Source organism: Aythya fuligula, chromosome 5, assembly GCF_009819795.1.
Source record: "Aythya fuligula isolate bAytFul2 chromosome 5, bAytFul2.pri, whole genome shotgun sequence".
Lineage (NCBI taxonomy): Eukaryota > Metazoa > Chordata > Aves > Anseriformes > Anatidae > Aythya > Aythya fuligula.
The window spans coordinates 24,623,276-24,645,611 of record NC_045563.1 but is presented as its reverse complement, the minus strand read 5'-3'; the positions used below and the strand labels follow the sequence as shown (position 1 = coordinate 24,645,611).

The following is a 22,336-nucleotide window of genomic DNA, read 5'->3' as shown; positions in this document are numbered from 1 at the left end:
GAAAGTATGTTTTAGGCTAATAAATGGGAGTTAGGGGAACTTAATCAAACTACTAAATACCATTAAACAGCAATAACAGATTTATTCCTCAGCACTACAGTGACCTCCTGGCCAAAAACTAATTTCTCATCCTTCCAGCCTTTTGTATAAAAAGTTAATACTCAGTCACAAAAGGGGCTGATTGTTGAAGCAAGAAACTCACATTCACATTCTGAAAGACAAGGGGCACTTTCAGCTGCACCTAACTTCAAGAGAAGTTGTAGACACTCAGCATTGGACACTTACTATTACTTGATGCAGCTCTGGAGAGCAACTACTATTTTTTTTTTTTTTCTCTTGTGTCTTGAAGACCTGGCATGAGAAGTACAGTAAAACTGTAAAAAAGTACTACAGAACTTTAACCGTAAAAAATGAGCATTCATAAATGAAACAAACAAAATGAGAAGCTGATTTCATCATTGAGAAATGGGGAGAAAAACCCCTCAGATTACAAAACGGGGCCCTAATCCTGCAAGTTTTACTCTTATGAATAATATGTACTCACAGAAGTAGCTTCCTGAGTGAGGCTTACTGGATTAGGCCCCAATTTGTGAAAATGTTGTTTCTGGACTGAGACATGCTATTTTAACTTTCAGGCTGGAATGAAGTTTTCAGAGTGGAGCTCTTAAGCCCTAAAGACAGAGGTTAGAGTGGGAACAACGTAAGGGTGTGAAATACGCTGCTGCTGCTACAACGTCAACTTTGCTTGGAAATTTTTTTCAAATTACTAAAGAAACGAAATATGAAGTCTGATGTCATTCTCTTCAAACATAAACACATCTCAGCAAGACTACGAGCCTTTTTCTCCAAAAGGATAACTGAAAAAACAAGAATATGAGAAGCAGACATTCCTTCGTGAGGACAAAGTTAATAAAACATTTTATTTGGGAAGTAGACACAATACGATTGGAGTTTGACGGTGCACTTAACTCTGTTCTAATGTTTTAAAAAAATTGACAACACTTGTCAAAAGATGTAAAAAATTGTTTTGTGGTCCAAGAAGTCACTCAGCAAGAATAATTTTTAAGCAGCTTTTCCTTTTGTTGCAGTTAAAATTAAAATCCATGCTGTGTAATCCTTGGAGTCAATCTGTAATTAAGGGGATTTGAAGAGAGACCACGCATTGCATTAATGATAAAATTTAATATCTGTTTTAATACTCTAACATAAGAAAAAACCCTAAGCAACATACAAAAAAAGCAATCATCTCCCTATTTTGTGTGAATGTAGCATATATACACCATTACTATGTCTTGCAGCAATGCTGTATTTGATGTTAGCTTTTTGTTTATACACCAAATGTTTCAGGATTTAGCAACTACAGAGCTTAAAACTGCATCTGTTTGAAAGTTGGCACCCAGGTTTAATAGGCTAGATAAACAGATTTTATTTTATCTAGTTTGGAAAATGAGTGTTTCTGTTGTTACTGCCGTACAGCAACTACAAACGGAAGTAGCTATCCAAGCATTTCCGAGATTTCAGTCACTCTACCCTGAGTCTCTCTCTCTTCTAACATCTAAGACAATTACACCTCAGCTGTAAGAAATAGAAGCAGATAATGAACTGAACTAATTCATTTCATATTCTTAATTATTAGCATATAATTAATAATTAAAAGTCTAAAAAAAAGTCTAATTACAAAAAAAGAAAAAAAGTATTTGGTGCACTCCCCTCTAGCCTACATGCTCCTTTTCCAAAGAAAAACTTTGAAATGTCTCTTCAAAATAGAGCTACTTGACACCAAGTAGTGGATTCAAACTACCTGCAGTTGTTGAACAGTGGAGGCAAGCACAGTTCAATTTTTTAAAATAAAAACCTGCATTAAATAGTTCCATCCTTTTAAGAGATGGAGAGATGGGGTAAAGGATTATAGTACCGTGGCAATGAGGTATTCTGTGATTCTTTTTTTTTTTTTTTTTTCCCCAAAGAACTCAATTAAGAAGTATGGTTAAAGTAAAAGTGTCCATAATGAGATTTTGGATGGAAAGAGTTTGAAGGAATATGATTATTATTTATTTTTTTAAAACTGAGAAAGCACAATAGAGTCTAATGTGGGCATCAAAGATTTTTCCTATTAGAATGTGTTCTGGTCTGAGCTTTTCTGAAAGAACTAGTGAAGCATAAATGTATGCTTACCAGATCTTCTTGTATCTTGTAAGATACCTAGTTTATGAAAACAAATTTCAATAGTTTCCACTATCTCTGAGTTCTGTTATAACAGCCTAAACGTGTGTGGCACCACCTTTGAGACTTTGTATATTTGAGACCCAGCTCCATTAAAATTCAAGTGCATGTGGAACTCACAAGCTTAGATCAAAGTAAGAAAGGGCTCCTTTCTTCTCAAAATTTAGATCTTATAATAGTAACTGTTAGTGTCAGGAGGACTGCTCTCTGGAACAATCACTGCTATGTATGTACACTGAATCAGGGCTTAATCTACAAGACTACCTTCACTATTTGAAAGCCTGGTCCAAATGATGCTTGCAGTGTAAATAATAATTTAAATTGTATTGATGTATTCAAAATAAGTTCTCAAAATTTTTCAGAATGGGTGGCCAATGTAATTGTAAAGACAGAACTCTGTGTGCAAATCACAACACCTTAATAACCCCTCCAGCGTCACAGTTATTTCTTTAATAATCAAATACAAGCAAGCATTGAAATAATCGTCTTCATTGTGATCCACAAGGAAATGGCAAATTTATGAAACTGAACAGAATCTGAACATACTTAGTAAAACTGGGAAAGATGACCTCTGTTCTTGAGCAGAGAACCAATTTTGGAGATGGAAAGAACAGTATCAACAAACACAGTTCAGAAAATAAAGTCCCAGTAGGTTTCTTTATGTACTAATCTAAGTATAAAATGACATTTGAGTCTTTGAGTTTAATTTTTAATTGCAAATTTGGCTGTTTAGCAGCTTAACACAATCACCAGTTCACATCAATACCGTGTTTAGGAAATGTGATGTGTACTTATTTAAACAATAACATTGTTACTTCAACTTGTTAGCCAAAGTTTTAAGGCATCTGTCTTCTAATTTCACATTTTTATTGCTTTTTCTTTGTAAAATACATTTACCTTACCAGTAATGAAAGCTGAATTTTGGAAATAAGAACACAGCTGGCTGAATTCTGGAGGCATAAAAAATTGAGGTTTTAATTGAAAACACATTTTATAGGAGAAATCAGACCTTCTTTGAATGTTTCCAGTGAACAACTTTTTTTTTCCCCTTTGTATCGAGCAATTTTGATTCAGCTACTTGATGGAGCCAGCTATGCATGCAGTGTTTCTAAATATGAAGATTCATATAAAATATGTTGAATTGAAATCCTAATGCATTGATATGCCTCCGCTGATGTGAACCTCATTTTACACTTCTGACATCTTACAAACCATATACACGTAAAACACGGTTAAGTACTTCATATGCCAAAATTCTATCTGTGCTTGTATTAATGTGTTAATCAGTAAAGATATATTACCTCCAGAATAGGTATAACACCAGTAAGCCTGCAAAGGTGTTTTTTTTTTTTTTAAATATGGTTAAGACCTGGAAACTAAGAATTACTACCAAATCTACAACTTAACTCCTAATGTGTAACTTAGTACTCTAAAGCTTATTCCTACAGAAAAGCCAAAGCTCTGCTGCCAGTGTATCTCATCAGAAAAGCTGTGATCTGCCAGAAAAGAGATGAAGAACATTTTACCTCATAAAGCAAACTTTCAGAGAAGAAAAATAAAAAGGTTAAAATAAATAAAATGCCGCCATTCGTTCTTTCTGCTTTTCAAGCATTTTTTGTAAAGACCTCTATAATGCCAGGATAGAAATACAAATCTACAACACACAACACATCTCACAACACAACACACAACACATCTGTGCAGTGTAAAATTGTGAACAGAAGAGTCCACTTTTCCTTTATACCTCTGCACGGCCACACACTTAGAAGGCAAATCAGGATTTTGCTTTTATTTATGGGGAATAATAGTCATTTAAAATCATAGGGAATTATTGTAAATGTGCTTTTGCACCAGACCAAATAAACAGATGGCAGTTAAAAAGGAGAAGCAAATCAAGCCCTGACTCCTCCAAGCACATGATGCCTATGCACATTACTGCACTTTTTCTTTTGACTTCATCTCATTGTAAAACCTAAAGAAGTTTCTCACCTGGGAACAGACTAGTAAAGATTTTCAGGTTACAACAGACAGACAGACAAATAGGAGCAAACAAATAGTATCTTGGGGCTTCTGAATTGAGGTTAGTCTACAGCCTTAAGACCATAATAAGACCTAATGTTTCAGTATTATCCTTAATCTGTCCCCCTTCTACTCCAAGCAGTACTTTATATAATCACTTGCTAGCATGGGATTCTCCAGCTCTGAACAGAAACTTGGATAAACTTAAACATACAAAGACCAAAGATTACCCTTAGTACGTACATATGATTCTGAAATACTTATATTGATCTTTTATCCCATCCCTGGTTTCCTTTACCCAAGATCTAAAGTGGATTCTATCAATTCTGAGAGACATTTTAGATAAGGAGGTCATGGATGGGTCAGAGCAAGACCTTTGCTATTTAATGACCCTGTAGCTTGCCTTTTGCACAAGAGCTTAGGTTACTACATTTTATACATTTTATTGTAGGACAAATAACTAACATGTCATCATGCACTCAGGCTCATGATTTTGTTTACAGTTGCTGCTCAAACACAAGAGGATCATTTTCTTGTGCAGCATATAAAAAAAAGGGTATACAGTAAGACACAGAAAAAATGGCTTTAAATTAAGGTTTATCACACTTTATACATGCATTAGTACGATTTCATATGTATAAAAAAATTTGTAAAATAAAAAGTAATACAATATCACTCCTCCTCTTCTTTTGTTTAATCTGTTATCTTGTCTCCAGCATCATTTATTACTCAGCCTCTGTGAGAAAGGAAAAAGTTAACATTGGCTAAATATTTTTGGTACTTGCTTTGCTTTATTAGAGTACTATGTGGATACATCTTTGAAAACTATGCCAATGTAAGTCTTAAGATGTGATGTTGGGAACATTTATTTTATTCTTTCACGCTGTAAAGCCACAGTGGGTGGTTACTTATAGAACCACGAGCAAAATCCACTGAAGATTAGGGATTATATTATTAACAGAAACTAATACTAAAGGCTTCTTTAAACATTGCAGAAAACAGTTACTGGTTTACATACAAAATGGTTTCAGATTTAGAATATCACATCTAAATTGAGAGATTGGATACAATGCATTTGTAGCACAAAATTGCATCAGGGGAGGTTCAGACTGGACACGAGGAAAAATTTCTTTACCATTAGGGTTATCAAACACTGGAAGAGGCTTTCGAGAGAGGTGGTTGATGCCCCTTGCCTGTCAGTGTTCGAGAGGCATTTGGATAACTCCCTTCAATAACACACTTTAACTTTCGGTTAGCCCTGAAGTAGTGAGGCAGTCAGACTTGATCTTTGAAGATCCTTTCAAACTGAATGATTCTATTCTATTCTATGCTTGGAAATATGATTTATAGTATCGAATTATAATTTTACATGATTTATAGTGGCAAATGAAAGACATATGAAGACATATGAAGAGCAGTTGAAGTCATTTGGTTTGCTCAGCTTAGAGCGGACTGAGAGGAGGCCTCATGGCAGCCTGCAGCTTCCTCACGAGGGAGAGTGGAGGGGCAGGTGCTGATCTCTTCTCTCTGGAGACTAGCAAGAGAACCCAAGGGAATGGCTTGAAGCTGTGATGGAGGAAGTTCAGGCTTGATGATTTAAAAAGGTTCTTCACCAAGAACACGCTTGCGCTTGGGCACTGGAACAGGCTCCCCAGGGTCAAGGTATTGAGCCTGCTGGAGTTCAAGAAGCATTTGGACAACACTCAGATACATAGTTTGATTTTTGAGTGGTCTGTGTGGAGCCAGGAGTTGGACTTGATAATCAATACTGTTTAATATCCTTATCGATGCTGATGATCAAAGTGATTGAGTGTACCCTCAGCAAGTTTGCAGATGACATCACGTGAAGTAGTGCAGTTGACACAACAGAAGGAAGGGATGACATCCAAAGGGACCTGGACAAGCTAGAAAAGTAGACCCAGGTGAACCTAATGAGGTTCAGCAAGGCCAAGTGCAAGGTCAACCCCACCTGGGTTGGGGCAATCCCAGACATGAGTACAGACTGGGAGAAGAACTCATTGAGAGCAGCCCTGCAGAGAAGGACTTGGGAGTTTTGGTGGATGAAAAGCTTGACACGAGCTAGCAGTATGTGCTTGCAGCCCAGAAGGCCAACTGCATCCTGGGCTACATCACCAGAGGAGTGGCCTGCAGGTTAAGGGAGGGGACTGTCCCCCTCTGCTCTGCCCTTGTGAGGCCCCACTTGGAGTGCTACATCCAAGACTGGGGCCCCAGCAAAAGAAGGATGTTGATCTGATAAAGCAGGCCTGGGGGAAGAGCACAAAGACAATGAGAGGGCTGGAGTGCCTCTCCTGTGAAGAAAGGCTGGGTGAGCTGGGGCTGTTCAGTCTGAAGAAGAGAAGGCTCTGGGGAGTCCTTATTGTGACCTTTCATTTCAATACTTAAGGAGGGCTTATAAAAAAAGATGGAGAGCAACTAATTTTGTGAACAGATAATAGGACAGGGTGGAATGGTTTTAAACTAAAAGAGGGGAGATTAGATGTTAGGAGGAAATTCTTCACTCAGAGGGTGGTGAGGCATTGGAACATAGAAGTCCACAGAAGTTGTGGTTGCCCCATCCCTGGAGGTGTTCAAGGCTAGGCTGGATGGGGCCCTGAGCAACCTAATCTAGTGGATGCCATGTCTGCTCATGGCAGTGCAGTTGGAATTAGATGATCTTCAATGTCCCTTCCAACCCAAGCCATTCTATGATTCTATGATCCTTGTCAGTCCTTCCCAACTCCGGATATTCTATGATTCTATAACATGACACTAGCTCAGATGTTCAAAGTACTACTACTACTACTACTACTAATATATTATTAGGGAGAATGAAAGAAAAATGAACCAAGGCTGGAGCAGGTAACAATGCCATTGATACCAATGAAGCTTATCATTACAGTTAATGGGGTCTTTGTTATTTAAGAATGTACTTTCTCATATGAACAGCTTTTCTAACACTATTGTGGTTTCTACAGTATGTTTTGCTTGCAGATTCTGTGATTCCAAATACAACTATACTGACGGATTTCAGTGTAATTTAGAACTCATTAATTCCTTGTCATGGTTTTAAAGCATGGGTGTCATTTTTAAGGAGATAAGGAGCAAAATAACACATAGCAGTCAGATTTCTAGAAGGCCACAGGATGCTTGCATAGATTTTTTTTTTTTTTTTTTTTTTTTAATTTTTTTACAATTTCAGAAGGTCTGTTTATATTTCTGGAATACATATATCTGCAACCTGCCTCAGATCCATAAATTACTCCAATTTTGAGGTACATTGGTGCAGCTTAGAAAAACAATATAAAAATGCTGCAAAAGATTTACACTTGAAAAAAATGTAAATCTTTTGCAGATCTTACTGTACTGTAAGTCCAAGAGGCCGTGCCACTGGGCAAGAAAAAAATTCCAGGAAGGCAAACAGTGATCAAGTGAATCAACCATGCAAAGTGAAATCTATCCTTTTAGAAGGAAAAGCAGGTACCTGAAAGTGCATAGTATTTGTAACATATGAAGTTAATATAAGATGTGCAATTACAGAATGGTTAAATGAAAAATATGGATGAGAGGGCCATGTCAATAGAAAGGTCATGGTCACAGAAGTGTACTATCATGAAATAGGTGATTCTTTGCACAGAGTGCAAAAGTGAGGACATGGAAGCAGTCTAGATGAGCGGGAGAATGATAGTCCAGATTTAAAATAACCTGAAAACAAAATATTGCACAGTAAGTACCTGCAGTAAGTAGCACAGTAGGTACTATTCATTAGAAATAATACTTTTGATAACCAGAAGTAACAATATTGAGTGACCCACTGGGAAGACAATTTCCGCATATGAAATGGAAACAAAATATAAAACATTCAGACAAAAGATCTGAATGACCACATCATCCCCGATGCCAAAGAGACATTTGTAGTGTATACAAACAGTTTGTTGATGTTTAAGATCATCAAGTGTAATGTGATGCCAAGATAGATTCGAAGCCTGTCAAATAAAAAGCAACAGACCTCCAAGGAATTTTTAGTGAGCAGATGAAAGTGCACAGCAAACACAGTGCGAGTTTCTTAATGCTTAGAACTGAATTAAAGTTCAATAAACATATCTGCTTTGGTTAGAGATGTTCAGTATCTGTTAACAGGAGAGAAGGAAGACAAACTCATCAGGTAAGGTGAACAAACGCTTGTTGCCAGGATGCTCTTTGTTCAGTCTGTCAAGACACGAGCAGTGCCATTCTTGTGCTGGTGTTTACAGGTAATATGAAACATTCCAAAATTACTTCAGATACACAATACTTTGGAAAAGTATAACTAAATTAGACAGAAGCAAGTCTTCTCAAAATAATTTTCTGGACAAATATTGTTTTGCCTATAAACATTCACTCTACTCCATGTATTACTTTGCTTTGAAATAATTTTGACTCAAAGTCACAGTAAGTAAGAAACAACACTGCTTGGTCTTCTTTCATTTGAACAAAGTCCAAGAAATCCTTAGCAACTGTTGTGAAAAGAACAACATACACACAGGGTTGCCTTGTGAGACAATGTTGTCAGTGAAAGGACAGCCTTACAGATAAAGAAAGGTGGCACAACCAGTGCAACCGATGCAGCAAACTCTGGTACATATGCTTGTTTCCTTCAATTCAGTAACAACCCAAGGCTTGACTGGGTTCAAAATTCTGTCCCCTAGTAAACCAAGAACAGAACTACTACTACTACTACCACCACCACCTTCTATTTACAGCCCTGGCAAAAATATGGCCACTTAAAGAGATCACTACCTGCCCTCTGAAAAATCATGTAAAATCTTATGTCAAACCTCATTCCCCTGAAACTAGGGAGATAATCTTTCATTTACAACTGATTTATCAGACTCTAGAACACTGTTTTTCTAGAGGGATTCTGGATGACTTGACTTTCAGTAAATGGCAAGTGTTGCATTTCATCATTTATTCCCCTCGTTCTCCATCAGAGGAAAATATTGTATTATTAGCTTATGCTACATTTAGGGAATTATTGTAACTTTTGTATACTGCTACAAACAAAGATATTTTTGTTAATGAATACAAATATCTATCAGTGCAAAAGCATCAATTACTGGGTAAGAAGATAACTTATTAAGAATGTAGTTGCCACTTTTTGGAGACACTGTAAGTTTAGCAGAAAGGAATGCAAAAAATTAACGTTCAAGTGGAACATGGGCAAAATTATTTTTGCTGGATTTGTACATGGCCTCATTTTAGTGTTCATTTACAACATGATGCACCGGCTTATACTAAGATCTTCTGAGGTGTTCTGTACTGCTTCAAAATACCAGCCATAAAGTGAGTAATCATTCTAGCATGGATAAGAGCTAAGCAGACTTGGGTCTAATCTCAGTAACAACCTGTAAGACAACCTGTAAGTGATTTGGGTGCAGCACAAGCAAAGGCTCTGTTCAATGGTAATTAAGACTGCAACTGCACCTATTCTGTCTGCTAGAGTGTCTAGGAAGAACCAACTGAAGAAAAATGTTTGTGTATTCTTATCCAGATTGCCAGCAGCGTGTTCAAAGTTTTACTAGGTCTTTTATTTCCACCTCCACTATGTACTTAAAAGCAAAGACTATTCAAATTTAGCAAACTTCCACTCAAAAAATGGAATAGTGATCTCTTATACTTTATAACAGTTTTATTGGAAGGGCAGCAAATTTGTCTCCCACAAACCCCAGGCACTTAAAAGCAGCATACACACTGCTTCTGGGTAGCTACTGGAGAGTGCAATGAACATATTACATAATTTTGTATATAAACTGAAATGGACAGCTCTCCTGAGAGAGGAAGAGAAGCATCACCTTTCTTAGGAGGCTCTTGTACAAAGTTAGAGACTGTACATGTATCTCGTTTTGATAAATCCTCTAGTATTTTATCCACATATAAATTATTGACAGAATAGCATGAAGAACCTTTCAGGATTAGTTGTATTGTTTGCTGGAGGTAACCTGCAAGAATCCTTTTAACTACTCCTATTGCTCTTGAAACATTCCTGTAACTTCAATAAAATAGAAACAGATCATAAGCAAATGCAAGGGCAGGGTGTATCTGGTCCCCACTAGCAGCACATCTGCAATTTACCTTTCCTCCTCTCCTACTTCCAAGATGCAGCTGGCATCCCAGTCTTCAAACACACCTATAAATTCATTTGCAAATGGGGTTGCAGTCCCTTTTATACATAGTGTGATATCCTATACATGTGACATCCTGAATGAAAAGCATTATTTATACATATGACATCCTGAATGAAAGCATAATTGCCTTATGGTTAACTCCAGAGAACAAGCTCTTAAACTGAGCTTTCAGAGGTTCATATTCTCTGTTAGATATGGAGGGAAAGTGCATATTGGCCAGAGGCGTTTACTGCAAAATGCAAGGGAAATTTTATCATATGACTGACAAACAGTAACACCATGTCAACAAGAAGTTCAACAGCAAGTTTTAAACTTTTCAGGGAGTAATATCTAGTTATACTGTAGACTACATATTAGAGAAAGGTATAATAGCCACTTCACCACTAGATAGCATAGCTATTCATCTGTTAGCTGCAAATAGTGTTAATCAGCAACTGAAACTGTTTTCTATTACTCAAACAGTATTTGGCCAAGTTAATAATGGTATAACAGATGAAATGGCTGAAGTCAGCAGAGATGTGTTCTGGATGCGATTGGGGCTTGCCATGTTCATAGGTTTCCAATAAATCAAAAAAATCTCTGCTGCCTTATATAAAATGATTATTAAAATACTGAAAGGCTTTTCTGTCATTCTTCTAGGATGCAATTAATGACTATAATAAATATAAAAAGTTGTATGCTCAATTGAATAGAAGTGATGAGATTTGAATCTCCTAGTCTCCTATCACTGGTTCAGGCAAGTTTCTCTGGATTACTAAATATTTCAAAAGCATGTGGCTCTGTCAGAAAAAAAATCAGAGGCTTTATAGACATAAATCAGCTCTAAACACAGGAAAATGAAGCTCTGAAACTTCAGCCCCGAAGCTCTAAACATGAAAATTACTGTTAGAATGACTAGACATAGGCCACAACTACTATCTTCTGAAAGCAGCCCTTTATTCAATAACCACTACTATACGTCTAAATAGGATGGATACTCCACGTGTTTCAACATTAAGAAACATTCTAAACTTCATGTTCAAGATTTTTAAAAAGTATTTTAACCTCTCAAGACATCAGATCTTTCTGGGATTATGCTCTTCATAAATGACATGTTGACTGGATTTATTCTTGTGGTTGGCATAGCATAGCAGGTATGGAAAAACAGTTTCCAATTAACTTGGGAATCAAACCAGAGATCAACACAATTTATGAAGGGAATCAGGAAGTACTTAAATTAAGTCTTACAGAGTGGCTTTTTCATGGGCATCCTCACTGGATTATCTACAAAACACTACGTACTATAGTTTCCTGCCCTGACACAATTCTTATGTGTCAGCAGAAAGGAGGTGATAACAGCCATAATTGCTTTATGACACTACTGTAGACGAATTTCTGATGGATCTTGCAGGCCAGTTTCTTGCCCATTGCTCTAAATTTATGATATCATTAATAAAACCATGGAAGCATTTAGGATGAATTCTACAGAAAGTGAAAACTAAAAAAAATGATTAAACAAAGTTCTAAAAGAAAAAAAAGGACAATCATAACCAAGATTACCATCCTAACAATTTCTGAAGAAGAGAAATAACCTTTACAAATTCTAATGACATCATATTTGGCTGGAGTAAACTCATTAAGTCACTAAAGGGCACCTGATTTTTGTATCACCATGAAACGGACTCTCCTCCATTCTAAGAGTTTGGCTTGAAAGTAAATTACTATGTCTCTTTGGTGTTTAAAGCAGATTAACAGCTGCTTTATAAAGAATGTACCTCCTGATTAAAAATTACAAAATATTTTTTTTTATTTTAATATTTATTAAATATTTTTTATCGGTGCTGGGGCCGGTCCTCTTTAATATCTTCATCGATGATCTGGACGAGGGCATCGAGTGCACCCTCAGTAAGTTCGCAGATGACACCAAGTTAGGTGCGTGTGTCGATCTGCTTGAGGGTAGGAAAGCTCTGCAGGAGGATCTGGATAGGCTGCACCGATGGGCTGAGGTCAACTGCATGAAGTTCAACAAGGCCAAGTGCCGGGTCCTGCACCTGGGGCGCAATAACCCCAAGCAGAGCTACAGGCTGGGAGAGGAATGGTTGGAGAGCTGCCAGGCAGAGAAGGACCTGGGAGTGATGGTGGATAGTCGGCTGAATATGAGCCAGCAGTGTGCTCAGGTGGCCAAGAAGGCCAACGGCATCCTGGCTTGTATCAGGAACAGCGTGACCAGCAGGGCTAGGGAGGTGATCGTCCCCCTGTACTCAGCTCTGGTGAGGCCGCACCTCGAGTACTGTGTTCAGTTTTGGGCCCCTCGCTACAAGAAGGACATGGAGATGCTTGAGCGGGTTCAGAGAAGGGCGACGAAGCTGGTGAGGGGCCTGGAGAACAAGTCCTACGAGGAGCGGCTGAGGGAGCTGGCTTGTTCAGCCTGGAGAAGAGGAGGCTCAGGGGCGGACCTTATCGCTCTCTATAGGTACCTCAAGGAGGCTGTAGCGAGGTGGGGGTTGGCCTGTTCTCCCACGTGCCTGGTGACAGGACGAGGGGGAATGGGCTTAAGTTGAGCCAGGGGAGTTTTAGGTTAGATGTTAGGAAGAACTTCTTCACTGAAAGGGTTGTTAGGCACTGGAACAGGCTGCCCAGGGAAGTGGTGGAGTCACCATCCCTGGAAGTCTTCAAAAGACGTTTAGATGTAGAGCTTAGGGAAATGGTTTAGTGGGGACTGTTAGCGTTAGGTCAGAGGTTGGACTCGATGATCTTGAGGTCTCTTCCAACCTAGAAAATACTGTGATTCTGTGAAATCATGCCTGTGAAAAAAAGAATTCATGTCTCCCTATTTTTCGTTCAAATCCAGTTAAACATTTTCTATGAATTTTCACATTATTTGTCCCACAAGACTTATTTCTTACTCTTTTTCAACAGAGTAAAGAGGACTGACACAGGCAAAAAATTTATTTTTCTTTATGAAAATATATTACTTGGAGCTCTGTATTTCAAAAATACACACTATAAAGCCAACAATCAAATGATCCACAACAATATTTGAATACTAATGAAAAAATATCAATTCCTTAACTGTTCTATGTTTAATTGAATCTGATATTTCAGCGTATTGTGGGAATATACTTATCAGAATCAGTAGAGACCAATGTTAATTATGAAGGCCAAGCACTAACGAATAATCTTACGTATAGACTCTGACACATTAGAAGTGCAAAGTACTCTGCAGATCTTATTTTATGAAAATGTACTAAGAGTGCAAATGTATAGGCCCTTAGGAAGCAATTATCGCTAAAAGATTTAGCTATAATTCAATCTGAAATAAGAGATTTTTTTAAAAAATGGTTTCACAAAGAAGAGGATTATTTTACTTTAGCTATGGAAATACGGGCCCACACACTTCCCTGAATGACCTCTGTGCAGTTGTGGGCATTGCCTGGAGGGAAGATTTGAAATCAGTCTTGTCATGCAATTAATATAAACCCCTATGACTAATAAGGATACTATAAAAATTACGAGTACCGATTTGGCATTGTTGGACTGCATGGCCCACATCACTATAAGGAATGTTCTATCCCATAAATACATTAAATACACAAATCTTAAACCACATCATATTAATACATCTAACAGAGGTGTATTACCAAACATGTACAGATGTTACATCAAACACTAAGGTGAACTGGTACTTTATAGATCTATACACCACACCTTAAGTGTCATGTGTTTTATTTGTGTGACATGGGATGTAAAAGTATGTAAAAATGAAAGTATGCAGAGTGTTTACATCAGTTTTGCTATTCCCAGATCCTACATCTGTCCAGTTTACTGCCAGCACACCTCTCCTGCAGGTAAAAACAGTCTCTCCGCTGCTTTATTTCACTCAGGAGTCTATGTGCTACTGGTGCCTCAAAACAGGGTAGAAACAGCCCCATGAGCTAATATAACTAAAAATAAAGTCGAAAGCTTTCATTTTGTTTTACCTGTTAGACTCTAACATACGTTGAAAGAAATATGTTTCTTGCGGATACTGGTCTTACAGTTTTGTGTTGTTTTTTTTTTCCTTCTGAGCAACTTACAATTGTGAGGTGATTTTAAAAATTAAGAGAGAAATAGTAACACTTAGGGTTTTGTTGTTGAGTATTTTAGGACAGTGCAGAGTCCTGAAACTCGCCTTTTATAATAAACTTTTATGCCATCCTTAATGTAGCCGATCCTTATTACAGTATTTTTATCAAGTTAAGACTAAAAGTATTCTTATACCACATCTGATGTTTGCACTTCCATTGCTCCCTAAAGCAAATCAAGTTCCTCATGTGCCATCTATCACCAAAATACATCTTTTGCCAAACTATGTCAGATAACATCTATTAATTTAAGAGAGTAGGGAAAAGTGATTTTTTCTTTTTTATTAAGTGTAAAAAATATATATATATATATATATACACACGTATATACGTGTATATATATATATAATATATTTTTTCCTGGATATAATTTTTCCTGGAGGGACATAGAATGAGTATCTGGACTCCTCCTGCAGGAGTGTAAATGCTTCCATCTGAGTTAACAGTACATAGCCCAGTTTCTCACCTGCATGTGGAGATAGCTAAAGCAGTCAGCTGTTTGCATCATGGTGAAAATAATTGTGCTGATGTTTAACCCTGCACCACAGAGACAAACAGCCTGTTATATTTCTCTGAAAATGGTCAGACAACCCAGAGGATGACTGGCAGCAGCAGCCAAGAGGGCTGCTCAGGTCTGTACACACAACCTGTGCGTAGCACCCCTGACAGCTACTGAGCACGTACAGAAGGAAGGACAAGGCAGCTGAGGAGAGCAGGATTCCCCAGGGGAGGTGTGTGTCCAGAGCCCGTGTTGCACCACCTGGCAGGAGGCTCCTGAGGGGAGCTCTGCTGCCAACAGCACCAGAACCAAGCACCATTCAGGCCCAGAGTGCCGGTCCAACCCACGGCTAAAGAAGCGCTGATCTGACTTTCATCCCTACCAGCCAGTCTGTATTTTCCAGGCTATAGCTGCACTAAAAATGGATGATTAGCTTTTCGTTTAAATAACTGCTTAGGTCAGGATGAGTGTTGATATGCTGGATATCAATGCTGCCTGTATGAAATACTGGCAATAATAGGCATTTTAGTTTTCAAGGTCAAGAATTCAACTTAACCAAGCAGCCTTTTAAAAAGTACTCAGATGGCCCTGCCCTCACTGTAGACAACAGTAATATGAGCTGAGACAAACTTTAGAGAGGTACAACATTAATAAAGTAGAACTTCACCAGAAATTTAAAAGCATTCCTTTTTTTTTTCCTTCCCCAACTCTCATCTCTAAAAGACTACGACCAATTAACCTCTAACTCTGAGAAAAAAAATAAATCAAAAAATGCCTGTGAGAGCCAGAAATTAAATTCTTTAAAGATTAGGTGCTAGGAGAGCAATATCAGGCTTAGGATGAAATCCTAGTAACACTCTCAACTATTAAGTCACTTCTTGCTCTGAAAATACAATTATTCTGTAAGCATTATGTCAGAAAATATTAAATGTAAAAGTGTATTCTCAATAAAGCATTTATATTTTCTGAAGGAAAGAGTCTGGGCATAACATTTTCAATGACACTGGAAAAACAAGTCAGCATGTGATTAATGAAAAGCAATATTATTTACTATAAGTAGCATGCTTGACAAGCATGAACTTTTAGTGATACCGGATTCAAAACAATGCTATTATTACAGTTAGAAACAGCTCTGAATATTTATGATCTCTATTTCTCATCATCTGAGAATAGATTGCTTTCAATATTACTCACCTGATTTTGAAATAATCACTATGGATTCTGATGGCAATAAGATCATAGAACATATAGCATTTTTATGTCATGCAGCCTCTCTGTTTATTCATCATACTTTTTTTTTCCTTTTTTTTTTTTTTTTTTTTAACTGAGAAATGTCAAATGACACACAGATTTACTTTAATTCCTATATCTTGCATTGGTTGAGTTGTTGCATGAATAACAATGTTCCCAACATTAAAAAAAAAAAAAAAAAAAAAAATAAAGGAAGAAGGCGGCCGAGGAAAATCTGTGTATAAATGACATGTGCTTGGATCTTACTGCCTACATCAAACAGTTTTAAAATGACAACACAGTATCAACAAAGCAACTTCTGCCTTTACATTGTCTCTCCACTATCTATAAAAGAGATTTTTAAGAATATAGTGGTTGAATAAGCGTGCATGATACTTGCACATCTTACCTGGCATTTTCTCTTATTCTGGCTAGCAGTGAGACTGCTGGTTATGTAGCTATCAATTCCTCTGACGTTACAATTTCCCTTTCTCAAAGCAGCAATAACCTGTCACTTTACACTGTCCTTTCTCTGACCCTCTCCCGCCTCTCTGCTCATTTTTATTCTTATTGACAAGACTTATTATTCCTCCTCCCAATTCCAACTAGCTACCCTTTTGCAAATAGTAGTATCAACTATGTGGTCACTAGTAGTATAGGTCAACAATGTTATTAATATAGTACACACTGCTGGGAGCAGATCAAATAGCCATGCTTTAAAATATTAGTTTTGCAAAGGTACCGTGAGGCAAATAGTTGCAGTTTTCTTCACATTATAAAATGTAGTGCAATGACAGACTCCAAGAACCTAGTGTTAATTATCAGCCCAATATTTTTGAGTATGTTATTTTTTTCTTTCCTTTTTTTTTTTCTTACACAAAATAAAATAAAACCATAACAGAAGGATGCTGTATCTGTGTTTAAAGAAGGGGTTGTTGGCAAACACCATAGCTCACTTCTGCTGAAATGTACACAACTGATATATGCAGCCCAGAAAGCTGGCACCAGGGGCTTACAACCTTAATTTGCCTGCAAGAAGAAATGGAGATTTACCTTCAGAGCACGTTCTTGATTGTTTTCAGCAGTCAGATGTCTCGTGTTGTTTGCTGAAGTCTGGTTCTGCTCTTTCAGATGATGAAGCTCCTGCTCTAGCCGTTTGCACTGCAACGAGGGAAGAATCCCATTAAGTAGAGGAGTGTGGGCATATTTTTTTCAACAAGCCAAATGAATTAACGTAAATAACCCCGTCACCATTTCTGCAGTAGAGAAAACATTAGACAAAAGCATGTTACAATCCCAAAACAGCACTGGAGCTACATTTTAAAAATGTGCAGCATTATTCAGTTTCCTCCTAGTCCAACTGTATGTCAAAAAAAAGCAAAGTTTAGTATCAGATAAAGACATTTTGCATAATGTTTTAAGAAGTCTTAAAAAATTGCAAAGGTATGGGGATGAAATTCTGCTCCTAGTTATGCCAATATAATACCGTATTTTGGCTTTTATGTATTGAGTAAGTGATTATCAAGGAAGTAATACATACTTTTAGAAAAGCAAGCACCCTCTTAAATATAAATTAAACACCCTCTTCCCAACCAGCCTTTTATAAGGAAATACACATGTAATTTATATACTTGTATTTTTTATGCTGAGATTATTCCAAGTACACAACACATGTTGAAATAAAAGAAATTTTAAGATTGTTTTGATTAAATATTTAATTTAATGACAAAGAACAAAAAAAATTAACATTTGCTACTGCATGCATACACAGATATACTTCCTGTGGTCAGCTGAGAACCTATTTTAAAGGTCAGCAAATCATGAACTAAATTATATTTCACTGTTTTTTACAGTAACCATAAGAGACCTTGCACAGTTACTTTGTTTTAAAAGAGTAATTAGCAGCAGACAATGCATTGCTTTATGAAAAAAAAAAAAAAAAAAAGAGTTCTATAAACACAAACAAACAAAACCCCAAAGGATGAAGGACCAGGAAGACATAGAGGAGCAGCCATTGGACAGCTCTAGGCAAAAATACAAAATTAACAGGAATATTTTAAAACAATATATTGCAAGGAAGTAGTATTGCAAAATTGATAACTAATATTTTAATAAATACTTTCTGAAAACATTAGTAAGAAAGGAGTGAGAATTATGATATAATGCTCACATGAGTGCTGTTGACTCAAAACACCTGAATATTTCAGTCTCTTTTGCTACCTTGGTGACTCTGGACAGCACAGAGCAGAGCTTACTAACAAGAGCATGCAACATATTTCAACACAATTTTGTACTCGGGACAAGGAAACATAGCTGATGTTAACTCTAAACAAAAAATATTTTAAAGGTAACAAATCTCCCTGGAGTAGTGAATTCTCTCAGTGAGAGTTATAAAGTTCCTTAATGCAGTTTCATTTTTATAGCAATAAAATGAAAAAAAGACACTTACAAAATAAGGAAATCCAGATAAAAATGTTAAGATACACTTGACTGCAAATATTTTTTTTTTATAAAGTTGAGGTATTTAATCTAACAAAAAAACATAAATCACAGCTGTAATTCTGCAATGAACAGCATAAAGATTGTGTTTCTGCAGGCATGAAAAACAAGGTCCCAGGAAAATTACTGAAAACTAAATCCAAATTATGCTTTTTTTTCCACTCTAGGTTTTTTTTTTTTTTTTTTTTCTCTAGCATACAGGATCTAAACATCATTAAGTAAATAAAATCAGTCTACTTCTTCAGACATTATTCATGACACTCCTGTTGCTATGTAATATCAGCAGGCCTCTCACCTTTCTGCTTTGCCAATGCTCTTCTTTAAAACACTGCTCTATAATTCCCAATTTGGCAGCATCACAGGTTTCTTATAGGAAATATTTTATGAAAGGCCAAAATCTCAACCTTCTTTTATAACAAGAATTTATATTCATGCTATTCCTTTAAAAAAATGGAAAAGTGAAAATATGCTAAGAGCAAAGCCTAGCTTCAGGACATGACAGAAAAAAAGACCTTGATGTGTAGGTCTGGTTGCACAACTAAGAGTATGGGCACAATCTTACCCCACTCTACATTTTACTCCTGTAAAGTCAGAACACTGAAATAAACAGCACAGGGTGATCCTCATACCACGCAGCAGCATAAAGATGCAACAGAAGTAACATAAAACAGATGTGCAAAGGTTGAGTTGATAGGGATGCACACTACATCAACCTTGGTAGCATATGGTAATTCACCTTTAACTTCATTCTCAGTAAGAACGTTGATATGTGAAAAAAAAAGGGTATACTCAATTCGTATACTGCTTGAAACCATTTTGAGGATATAATTGAAAGAAGTGGTGATCTCATTTGACCTTTGCACATAAGTGTCTTAATATGTTGGAAACAATGGATTTACAGAAGATGTCACAAATGAATTATGAATTTGGATGTATTTATTATACGTAGCTGTCTTGGAAGCAAAATCTTTAAACATCCTGCTAGTGAAAGTATGAAATAATAGTCTTAACAGTAATATTGTGTTACTACTTACTAATGTTTTACAATTTACAACACTTCTATACCTGAACTAATTTTTAACCATTAAAAATAGCATTCTAAAAACAAGGGCTCTTTCACAAGAACAAGAGCATACGATACTTCCGTGTAATCTTACTGTAAATAAAAGTTTTAAAAATAGGATTTTAAACAATGCAGTCCTTCTCTTAATTTCAGCCAACATTTTTTGAATTCTGTGTCATTGGTTGTTAGTAAGGTCCAATAAAAATAGATGTTCTTTCAAAAAACATCTATTTTTATTGGTTCATTCCAGGGCTTTAAAATGCCAACAGCTGCAAGTAAGAAACTGGATTTCCTTCTAAAAACATATATAAAAATACTTCTTGGAGCACAGTGAAGAGAAGCCATCATCCAATTCAGTACTAGCAAAAAGGAAACATCAGACGTATCCTTTTAAGAAAGCTGAAAGCTAAAGGAAATATTTCATTTTAATTATTATAAATAAGAATATCTAACCAGTCACCCCAAACCTGCAAAACTTTCTACCTGCAAAACATTTGAATAGAATCCTCTTAAAGTTAGAAACAAAATATTTTGTGCAACTCAGGTTGCCTAGACATTGTGGTCTGAGGTGTAATTACACACTTAGGAAAGACCGGACAGTAATTGAGAAAACTGCTACTCTATCTCAGATACTTTAAGTACTGCAAGGAATATGAAAACAGCATAGATTAATGTCAAGAATATGCCTTGACCAGAATGCTGAAGACTTTGCCAAGAAAAGGATATTAAAGCCTTGGAAATGGTAGCATGTGATTTTTAAAGTTTTCACACAAGCAATTCACCAAGGATCAGCCTCATCACACAGACTTGTGTTCAGAGTTCATCAGCCAGAGTGGCAATCCTGATGGTGAAAAAAAAAAAAAAAAAAAAAAAAAAGGAAGAAAAAGAAAAAAAAAAAAAAAAAAAAAAAGAAACCCTCTCTCCTTTCAAATCCTAATGTTTATTCCCCTCTCTGAATATACACTTTCCCTCTAAAAGTCTCCCACCTAAGCTAGCCTTATTCTGATGATAAGATACTTGCCAGGCAGTGAACCTCTTTACTGCAGGTATTCCTTGAGCAACCATCAGTGCCCATCTGCACAGATTTCACTAGAATGTCATCCCTTCCCAGCAAGAGGCACTCAATCTTCTCTTTAACCATATTTTCACTGTACAAACTAGTTTCTCCCTTTTAAATGCACCACGTCTTTCCAGACAAATACCCCAATACCCTGCACAGGATATATCACAAGTAGCTAGACATAAAATGAAAAGCAAAGTGCGTGACATATCCTCCCTCCCCCCCCCCCCCCCCCAAAAAAAAAAAAAAAAAAAAAGTGACTCAGGAAAGAAAAGATAGACAGAAAGAACACCTGTTCTCCCCATCTTCTAATTTAAACTGTTAGAAAAACCTTTTTTTTTTTTTTTTTTAAACAAACAAACAAAAAAAACATCAGCTGATATGATTTGGTAGAACCTGGATGTTCAAGACAGGCACCAGTTTGACCCTCAGCAGGTGCTGACTTCTTTCAGTGGTGGTGGTGGGAGACCCAAGATTACCATGGGGGAAAAATGCAGACAAACAGCAAAACGGAGCACCTACTAACAGGGATGTTGATGGAGAAGTCAAAAAGTGGACCTGGACCAGCAGAATACCACAGAGTAAAGTCCTGGAGGCTCACGCAGGGAAGAGACTGTTAAAAGATAGTCCTAGTTCCAGGTACACAAAAGGAGCAAAGATGGAAGATAGAAAAATCAATGCAGATAACCACTTAATAGTGTTTGGCCTTTACTAGAAAATGAGGTTGCATTAACATATCAAACACAACTTTAGCACTTGTATAAACAAATCATCTTAAACATGCTGTCAGCTTATCAGCATTTTCTTCTTTGACTTCTATCTACAACGTATTAACATGGTGTTACGGTGCCTGCCATGTCTAAACAGATTGATGAGTAATTTTTGGTCATTACTTAGTGTGATTCTTCAGTGACGTGTTCTAATATTAAAAAGTAAAGAGATTATACAACAATAAAGACAAATCCACAAGCAATTGGAGAGGTAGCATCAATAGGGAAAAAGATGGAATATGGAAAAGTGCTAACTTAGGCAGAGAACCCCCTTGTCCCACAACAATTTGGTAACTTGTCAGTTTATTTATGTGAAGATAACACTTACCCCTACAGACCTCATGTAGAAGCATATTTAACTCTGAGTAACTCAGGTCAATCAGGCTGTTCACGTGCTTTGAAATAGGCTTAAGTGTTTTGTTACACTTATGACCCTGGCTCTCATCTCAGTTATGAGGTGGGTTGCTCATTTTGTGTTTCAGTGCAGATTTGACTAAGAGAAAGTGTACTGTACCACCCGTTGGCTGAGAAATCAACGAAATGGCTGGTTAAGTGCAGAATAAGTTGAATATAACAGAGAACTGTACTACCAACTTACTACAAATACAGTCTTGGTGGCTGTTACTTCTACGCTTGCTTTTAATATTCCTGTATAACATACAATATTTTTCTCAGTCTCCATTAAAAGGAATTAAAATTAGCCCCTTGT

General features: G+C 36.8%; 1 protein-coding gene across 3 annotated transcripts in view; it reads right to left on the bottom strand.

The window, feature by feature from the left end:
- MIPOL1 (mirror-image polydactyly 1) overlaps positions 1-22,336 on the bottom strand; it is a 187,559-nt gene that overhangs the window by 77,504 nt on the left and 87,719 nt on the right. For all 3 annotated transcript variants that reach the window (XM_032188980.1, XM_032188982.1, XM_032188981.1), the window contains one exon: positions 17,289-17,396. In XM_032188980.1, coding sequence (XP_032044871.1) covers positions 17,289-17,396 — 108 coding nt within the window. The remainder of the gene's footprint in view (positions 1-17,288; positions 17,397-22,336) is intronic.